The sequence below is a fragment of the Orycteropus afer genome, unplaced genomic scaffold (assembly GCF_000298275.1).
Source record: "Orycteropus afer afer isolate SDZICR_OR568_19922 unplaced genomic scaffold, OryAfe1.0 scaffold00026, whole genome shotgun sequence".
NCBI lineage: Eukaryota > Metazoa > Chordata > Mammalia > Tubulidentata > Orycteropodidae > Orycteropus > Orycteropus afer.
The window spans coordinates 8,035,885-8,046,215 of NW_006921613.1; the positions used below are offsets into that span (position 1 = coordinate 8,035,885).

A 10,331-nucleotide genomic window follows, 5' to 3' on the forward strand; every position below is an offset into this window, starting at 1 on the left:
GAGAAGATACTAGAATGATTCCTAATATTTAAAAATACTGATTACTTCATACTAACTTGAAAGATATATTTATTTTAAAAAGTTAATCTATGGGGAGTTCCACTAAGATGGTGGAATAGACAGAAAGACTGCACAGACCCTCCTCAACAAAGGGGAACCAATTAACACATATATACAGAAAATAATCCTGGAGCCCTGAGCTTAAAATGGAAGGATATAGAAGTGGACTAAACTCCAACTAGCAGAAGAATTTGCATGAAAATACCAAAAAAGGAGACATACGAAGCTGAGGTCTGGCAGCGATCCTGATGGACAGCTTGGATATTGTTGAGTGTTGTTGTTGTTGTTATGTGCTGTTGAGTCGGACCCGACTCACGGCGACCCCTCCTTGGGTTTCCGAGGCAGTATCCCTACAGAAGTAGATTGCCCCCTCTTCCTTCTGAGGAGTGGCTGGTGGGTTTGATCCACCAGCCTTCTGGTTAGCAGTCAAGTGCCTTAGGCACTACGTGACCAGAGCTCGCTGAGTGGTGTTAGAACCTAAAAGTTATCCTAAAAATCAGCCCTTCTAGCCTAGGGTTACACGAAGGATTGCACTGGTGGCTGGTGAATAAAAGGAGAAGCAGCAGAGAGGAAGGCGGGCTGAGCTGTGGACTTTTGCCTGTCTGGAGTGCTCAGCCATTTTAAATGTTTAGAAGCAGTTTGACCATTTTGGATATTTAAAGCGACTGCGTTCTCCCAGATTCCAGGGACTTAAGAATAGGCTGTATTTGCCAGGAACCACAAGGTCGTTCGGATGCCAACAACTGGAAAGGTGCTATATTGCCCTTGTTACTCTTACACCCCACATGCTCTTGGTTAACGGAGGTGCAGCCATCCCTCACTCCTATATTCCATCCCAGTCTGTGTGCTTGGGTGGAGCCTGGGTGCCCTGCCCCACCCTCCTCAGATTTTTTTTTCCTTTCTGTTTAATTATTGTTATTATTGTCCTTACTATTATTATTATTTATTCTTCCCTTCCCAGGTTCTATTTTTCAGCTTTTTCTCTCTTCCCTGTTCCTGGTTCTGATTTTTTCTTTCTTGTGGTTAACCCTGTTCCTTGTTTTTCTTTTTGCATTTTTCCCATTTTTTCCTCCATTATTCTCCTACTCTAGCTTTCTTCCCTTATTGCCCTCTCCCCAGATATTGGAGCTGTTTTTCCTTTTCTTTATCCTTTTTTGGTGATTGTTTCTCTGTGTAATGTGGTGTGTTTTTTGTCTACTTGCTTTTACTTTTTTGATGGTTTTTCTATTGTTGTTTTTGTTTAACTGAGTGGGAGAAAGCAACCGTGCCCATACGATGCAACCATACCCACACCTCCTGCAACTCCACTAACTGAATGAAAGCCACCACTTCCTTCTCCACCAACAGGCCAACAATAAATGACCACCAAGAAAAACCTGACTCTCCCTTACTGCTCTTCATGAACAGTTAGCAGAGACCTAAATACAGCAACACTACAATGTCTTACAGACAACAGACCATCACAGTCCACACAAAGAAGCAAGATAAAGCACTAGAAACAAGAGAGCAGGATACAGACCCAGAACACATCCCTGAGGAAGAAGTAGCATTGGAACTCCCTGATAAGGAATTCAAAAGAGTTATATTTAGGTATCTTCAAAGGATTGAGAGATCGATTGAGGAAAACACTGACAAAATTAAGGAAAACACAGACAAAACTCTAGAAAAATTTTGGAAGAAAATACAAAAGCTAAATGAAAAATTAGAAATGATTCTGAATCTACAGATAGAAATCCAGAAGATTAATACTAAATTGTCAGACATAGATAACACATTGAAAGGGCAAAGGAGTAGAATTGAATCAATGGAAGACGAATTAATGAGATTGAAGACAAATACCTGAATATGTCTTTGAAAAGACATCAGTCAGAAAAAAAGATCAAAACAAAATGAAGAAAGCCTGAAGTTTATGTGGGATACCATCAAAAGGAATAACCTACATGTCATTGGAATTCCAGAACAGGAAGAGATTAATGACTGAGAAAATTGTCCAAGATTTGTTGGAAGAGAACTTCCCTGATATGATGAAAGATGAGAATATATCCATTCAGGAAGTCCAACGAACCCCAAACAGGATAGACCCCAACAGGAAATCACCAAGACATACCATCGTCAAACTCATAAAAACCAAAGACAGAGAAAGAATTCTGAAAGCAGCCCGGGAAAAACGAAAAGTTCCTTACAATGGAGAACCAATAAGAATAAGTTCTGGTTTCTCAGCAGAAACCATGCAAGTGAGAAGGCAATGGTTGGTATATATAAAACCCTGAAAAGAAACATTTCCAACCAAGAATTATATACCCAGCAAAATTGTCCCTCAAATATGATGTTGTAATTAGGAGATTTCCAGATAAGCAGAAACTAAGGGAATTTGTTAAAACCAGACTAACCTTACAAGAGATACTAAAGGGAGTCCTTTGAACAGATAACCAATAATAGCAGACAACAACTGACCATTAATACACAAGATGACATAACCCAGAAACCAACAGAGCTTTGGATGTATCTAAAGTAAAATAAGCTTACAAGATTGTAAATAGAGAACCAAAGACATCAGTTGGGAAATGAGAACAACTACACACCAAAAAAGAGGGAAAAATAGTGTAGTTACAGGATTTCTAAATGGTGAGGAAATCCAGAGAGTTGCAAGATAGAATGGACTGTTCTAAATGCAGGGAGAAAATTATAAAATACGGGGTAACTTCAAAGAAAAATGATGAACCTTCACATCTCTATAAAAAGAGAGGACAAGCACAAATATTTGGTGAATACTAAAACAATAGAAACAAAGGAAATGATAACACGATTCATAAACATAATGAGCTAAGTACAGAAAATTGTACAGAACAAAGAATCCAGGAACACCATGAAAAAACACATAACAGAATGACAGTAACTGAGTCATATTGTCAATAATTTCACTGAATAGTAATGGATTAAATGCACGACTCAAGAGACAGAGAGTTGCAGACTAGATAAGAAAACAAAACCCATCAATATGCTGTCTACAAGAGACACACTTTAGAGGCAAGAACAAAGATAGACTAAAAATCAAAGGTTGGAAAAAGATATATCAAGCAAATGGTAACTGTAAAAGAGCAGGAATGGCAATAATAATTTCTGATCAAATTGACTTTAAGATAAAAACAACCATATAAGACAAGGAAGGACATTATATAATGATTAAAGGATCACTTGAACAGGAAGATATAACCATAATAAGTGTCTGTGGACCCAATGAAAGAGCCCCAAAATACATAAATCAGACTTTAAAATATAATTGAAAAGGCAAATAGATGACTCCACGGTTATAGTGGGAGACTTTAATATACCACTTTAAATGAAAGATAGAACAACTGAAAAGAAACTCAGCAAAGATGCAGAAGAGCTAAACAATACAACCCACCAACCTGACCTTATAGACATTTGCAAAGCACTTCATCCAACAATAGCACAATATACATTCTTTTCCAGTGCACATGAAACATTTTCCATGTAGACCGTATGTTAGGCCATAAATCAGGCCTTTATAAATTTAAATACATTGAAATACCGCAAAGCATCGTCTCAGATCACAATGCTATCAAATTAGAAATCATCAATAGGAAGATCAATGGAAAAGAGTAAACACATGGGAATTGAACAACAACCTCGTTAAGAAAGACTGGGTAAAAGAAGAAATAAAAGTTGAAATTCAGAAATTCCTTGAATCAAATGAGAATGAAAACACAACTTACCAAAATCTTTGAGACACAGCAAAAGCAGTGATCAGAGGCCAATTTACAGCAATAAATGCACACATCAAAAAAGAAGAAAAGGCCAAAATCAACACTTTAAACCAACATCTCCAAAAATTCGAAAAAGAACAGCAAGAAAAGCCTTTGCTCACTAGAAGAAAGGAAATAATAAAGATTCAAGCAGAAATCAATGAAACAAAATAGAAAGACAATAGAAAAAATGAGTAAGACTAGAAGTTGGCTTTTTGAAAAGATTAATAAAATTAACAAACCACTGGCAAATTTAACAAAGGAAAAGAGGGAGAGAATACAAATAACGTGAATTACAAACGAAATGGGTGACATCACAACAGAATCAACTGAAATAAAAAGGATAATATCAGGGTACTATGAAGAACTGTACTCCAACAAATTTGAAAATCTGGAAGAAATGGACAGATTTCTAGAAACACACCACTTATCTAAACTTACACAGACTGATGTGGAATAGTTGAACAGATCCATAACAAGAAGAAATTGAACAGGTCATTAAAAAAAATTACCAACAAAAAAAAAGTCCTGGCCCAGACGGTTTCATCAGAGAATTCTACCAAACATACAGAGAAGAACTGACACCATTCCTACTCAGGCTATTCCAAAACATGCAAAAGGATGGAATCCTCCCTAATTCATTTTATGAAGCAAACGTAAGCTTGATACCAAAACCAGGCAAAGACATCCCTCAAAAGAAAAACTGCAGACCAATATCCCTCATGAATATACATACAGAAATCTTCACCAAAATCCTAGCCTATAGACTCCAACAACATATCAAGAAAATAATTCTTTATAACCAAGTGGGGTTCCCTATGTTATGCAAGGGTGGTTCAACACTAGAAAAACAATCGATGCCATCCACCACATAAATAAAACAAAGGAAAAAGACCACATGATCATACCAGTTGATGCAGAAAAGGCATTTGATAAAATCAACACCCATTCCTGATCAAAACTCTCAGCAGAATAGGAATAGAAGGGATATTCCTCAACATAATAAAGGGCATATATGCAAAACCAACAGTCAACATTATTCTCAGTGGAGAGAGACTGAAACCATTCTCCTTGTGAACAGGAACCAGACAAGGATGCCCTCCATCACTTCTATTCAACATTTTATTGCAAGTCATAGCAAGGAAAGTAAGGCAAGAAAGGGAAATCAAAGGCAACCGGATTGGTAAGGAAGAAGTCACACTATCCCTATTTGCTGATGATTTGATCCTACACCTAGAAAACCCAAGAGATTCAGTAAAAAATGTACTGGAACTAATTGAGAGATTTAGCATTGTGGTAAGATACAAGATCAATATCCAAAAATCAGGTGGATTCCTCTACACCAGCAAAGGGATTGCTGAAAAAGAAATAAGGAAATCAATACCATTTACAGTAGCTATCAAAAAAAAAAAAAATACTGGGGAATAAATCTTACCAGGGACACGAAAGACCTGTACAAAGAAAACTATAAAACACTACTTCAGAAAACTATGAGAGATCTACATAAATGGAAGAACATACCATGCTTGTGGATAAGAAAATTGAACATTGTGAAAATGTCAGTTCTACCCAAAGCAATCTATATATTCAATGCAATCCCAATCCATATCCCATCAACATTCTTTAAGGATATGGAAAAAAACAATCACCAACTTTATATGGAAAGGAAAGAGACCTCAGATAAGAAAAGCACTATTGAGGAACAAATACAAATAGGAGGTCTCAAACTGTCAGATCTCAAAACCTACTGTACAGCCACAGTAGTCAAAACTGCCTGGTATTGGTGTAAGGACAGACACATAGACCAATGGAATAGAATTGAAAACCCAGAAATAGATCCATTGGCCTATGGTCAGATCATCTTTGACAAAGGGCTGAAGTCTATTAAATGGGAAAGAAATTGTTGTTTAACAAATGGTGCTGGCAAAACTGGATATCCATTTGCAGAAAAATGAAACAAGATCTGTACCTCTTACCATACACAGAAACTAACTCCAGAGGGGTCAAAGACTTAAATATGAAATCTAAAACTATATAAAATTCCTCAAGGAAAAACTAGGGGCAGATTTAGGGGCCCTAATATATAGCATAAATAGACTATCAAGCATAACCCAAAATGCACAAACAGCAGAAAAGAAACTAGATGAATGGGCCCTTCTAAAAATTAAATTTTTATGTGTTTCCAAAGGGTTCTCCGAAAGAGTCAAAAGAGAACTTACAGATTGGGAAAAAATATTTGGCAATGACATATTTGACAGGGGTCTTATCTCTAGAATTTATAGAAAACTCCAACACCTCAACAACAAAAAGACAAATAATCCAGTTAAAAAATGGGCAGACAACATGAATAGACACTTCACCAAAGAGGATATTCAGGCAGCTAGCAAACATGTGAAGAAATGCTCAAAAGAACAATGAGATACCATCTTGCCTCAGCACTAGTAGCAAAGTTCAACAAAACAGAAAATAACAAATGCTGATGAGGATGCGGAAAGATCGGAACTCTTAATACACTGCTGGTGGGACTGTCAAATAGTACAACCACTGTGGAAAGCAATACGGAGATTCTTTAAAAAGTTGGAATTAGAAATTCCATTTGACCCAGCTATTCCATGACTAAAAATGTGAGAGCCAGGACAAGGACAGATATATGCATACCTATATTTATTGCAGCACTATTTACAGTAGCCAAAAGATGGAAACAGCCTAGGTGTCCATCAGCTGAAGAATGGATAACCAAACTATGGTACATACACACAGTGGAATACTATGCATCCCTAAAGAATAACGAAGAATCTGCAAAACACCACGTAATTTGGATGATATTGGAGGACATTATGCTGAGTGAAATAAGTAAATCACAGAAGGACAAATATTGTAGTATTCTGTTACTGTAAAAAGTCAAGGAAAGTTTATATATGGAAGGAAATTTTCTTTCTTGAGTACCAGGAGTGGGAGGGGAGGGGAGGGATCACTGTTAGAGAGGTAGAGACAAGTATTGATTTGGGTGGAGAGAAGGGCAATGTACCTAATGAGAGTGATCATCATGGTGGCATTGAGGAAGAGGGAGACAGACAGAGGTGCGTGGGAGGTATAGACAACAAAGACGAATCTTTTTGCACATATAGTACTGCGTTGTCAGTGAAGGCAAACGTGGGTATAGAGGTGGATAGATGGATGGACAGACTGAACTATTAGGTATGTCTATGCAAGGAGGAGTGTGGCCACGATCATGTATAGGGATGGGAGACAATGTTTCCACAAGTGTATTGGTATGTTCTGTAAGAATTCCCAGGTATATAGTAGAGGTGACAAGGAATAAGGTTGTAGTCACTTCTTGGCCATAGCCAAGCCCAGAGGTATGAGTATGAGTAGTTGGTATAGTATTTGGACCTGTGGGCTTGGGACCATCGTCACAGGGGACATCAAGCTTAATTGGCATAACCTGCTACACAAAATATTGTTGCACATCCTACTTTGGCAAGAAGTGACTGGGATCTTAAAAGATTGCAAGCAGCCATTTAGATGCAGCAATGGGTCTTTCCTCATCCAGAGTAAAGAAGAATGAACAAAACCAAAGATTCATGGAAACAATTAGTCCATGCGACTGGTGTACCATGCGATCCTCAGCCTATACAGCTATGAGACCAGAAGAAGTAGATGGTACCCAGCTACCACTGTCAGTCACTCAGAGGGGGATCTCAGTAGTAGATCATGGATAGAGTGGGAGAACAGTGTGGAACAAAACTCAAAATCATTTGAAAAAAAAAAAAAAGGAACTGGGTTTGCTGGTCTGATAAGAGTCTGATGGAACCACGGAGACTATGGTCCCTAGCTGCCCTTCAAGTCTGGAATTGAACCCCTCCTGTAGCTTGCAACCAAACAAAAGACAGGTGTATGAGGTGAACATATACACTAGGTAGACACACTCCTTGGAAAGAGCAATCAAGGAAGAATAGAAGGGCTGTGTAGGTACAGGAAGACAGCTTGGGGCAGCAGTGCATGGAGGTAAGGGCAGGAAAGAGGTAACTATGGGGAGGGTATGGGAGAGGAGCTGTTGTATCGGGGTAAATTCTAGGCAATGTCTTGAGACAAAGTATGTGTGAACTGCTGTATGGAAAGTGAATTTGCTGTGTAAACTTTCACCGAAATCACAATTTATAAGAAAAAGGTAATCTCTGAGGAATCATGGACGGAGAAGCTAGTTCTTGAGTTGACTAAATAATGGTGTTCTTTTTTTAAAGTAAGGTAAAATATCATTTGCATACAACACCAATTTCAGTTATCATTCAATATTATTTAGGCTTTGAAAGCCAAGAGTATCAAAATACACTAAGTCCCTGAATTACAAACATCTGACTTATGGACGATTCCTGACGTACTGCCATCAAGTTGATTCTGACTTAAAGCAACCCTATAGGAGGATAACTCCTGTTTACCTTTTAATGTTATGTAATTTGCCCTCACTTTGAAACAATTGAATCAACCCCTACTTGTAACAGATTTCTTTACCACAGTAACCTTTACTTGCTACATGTGCAGTTTTAAATAATTGAAAAGGCTTTGAGCCTTTCTTGAAATAGCGTAAGGTTAAAAGATAACTGTATGCACCTGTTACAACTTACATATGAATGGATCTCATTCCATTCTCATGGAACTGCTTGTGATATTTTTTCAAAGAAATTGTGGGAAATCTACAGTTAGATTTGAAAATGTATTACCTTACCAGATAGATTGATCAAAATGAAAAGTAGATTAATTTTAATTGATTATTGTGATAGCCACTCAAAAAAAATTAAAAACACAAAAGTAGGATAAAATCTCAGTAGGATTTAAGATACTGAGAAAAAGTTGCTTGATATATGCCACACAGAATTCATTGCAATACATTTTAGATGAGTGAGAGCTCTGCCTAAAAATTTCTGAATAGATTTTTGGGCCATTTACCTCAGTCTTGGTTGGTGAGGTACATTCTTGGATATTTTTTCAAAATACAAGATGCCATCAAAATAAGATGACTATTTAAAATTGAAGCTTATGTATAGTCCACTTCAGTAAAATACGTAAAGGAAAGTCAGGTGATAGGAAAATATAGCATACATAAATGTGTCAAGGTTTGTTACCCAAAATTTTTAAAGTGTTGATAAGATTTGATTAAGGGTAGAAACAGATAGACATATTTTACTATGGAGAAGAATATACAGCTCCATTACCAATGAAATATGTAAAAGAGAAGATATTTTCTTAAATATCTTTGAGATATAATTGTGAAACTTGCAATGTTGGCATGACTGTTAGAAATCAAAATCTTACTTGTCATTTAAGTGATACTCTGGAATTATTCATCTTGTTGAAAGTAGTATATATGGCAATATAAAATGATTATATCCTTTTTTTTGTTCCATATGTATGAGCATAACTTAAGGAAGTAACTCAAAAGTAGTATAATGTATATGAGAACATTCATAAAAGTTCTATCGGTAAGAAAAAGGAAAATTGCTTAAGATGTTGTAGAAGAAAAATAATCATTTGCTCCATTTCTTTCTTCTTAAAGAAACAAGGTCCAACTAATCCGATGCTATTTCATCTTGTTCGAGATGTTAAACAGGTAAGAGATTGTTTTTGAAAAATGCTATTTTAAAGGCAAAAGTTAAACATTTTGTGTTTCAAATTAGTAAGTTAAGATTTATAAGAGATACCAGTATGTTTTTAGAGATAGCTTTTATGACAACTTTTAGGTAATTGTCATTAGTTTTCGTAACGTAAATATTTTTCATTCTTAAGGGGAACAATGTTTATTAAAGGTGATGAAAACAGTTGAAAGTGAATAGTGGTGATTGTTGCACAATGTGGTGAATATAATTAATGTCACTGAGTTGTACACATAAAAATGGTTGAAAGGATGTGTTATATATGGTCTACCACAATAAAAATTAAAGTGGATTTGTACCGTAGTTGGAATTGACTCAGTGGCAGTGGGTTTGGCGTTTGGTACCATAATGATAATTTTCAGTGGTTTTTAAAAATTGAAACTGAAATATACCATACATGATATCCTTAATCATAAAACACATTTAGAGGTTGCTTTAGTAAAACAAACAAAAAAATCTTATATTTAAGATGGAAAAAAAGATGTATTTTGATTCATTTTAATACTTTTTAAATTGGAAATTTAAAACATACTGTTTAGTTGAAACTGACCCATAAAGACCCTTCCTTGGGTTTCCAAGGTGCAGCGTAGTAAATTACTTAGTGTGGCTTTTCTACCCATAAGTCTTTGTAAACTCCAATGTGGGATTTTCTATGAGCAACTGAGGAGCTATCCACCTGGGTTATTTCTGTCGGGCGTGGCACAATACAATGTTCTGGGAGGTTCCCACTCTCTCTCACGTGCTTAGAGTTCTGATGCTGTGATTGGCTAGTTTGACCACCATTCCGGACTCAAAAGGAGGCCTCCTGGAGGCAGAACTCTCTCTGACTGCTGGTGGAGGAAGACGTGCTGCC

General features: G+C 36.7%; 1 protein-coding gene across 1 annotated transcript in view; it reads left to right on the forward strand.

The window, feature by feature from the left end:
* Positions 1-10,331, forward strand: part of TRPM7 (transient receptor potential cation channel subfamily M member 7) — a 158,274-nt gene that overhangs the window by 78,321 nt on the left and 69,622 nt on the right. The window contains exon 14 of the mRNA XM_042783693.1: positions 9,382-9,435. Coding sequence (XP_042639627.1) covers positions 9,382-9,435 — 54 coding nt within the window. The remainder of the gene's footprint in view (positions 1-9,381; positions 9,436-10,331) is intronic.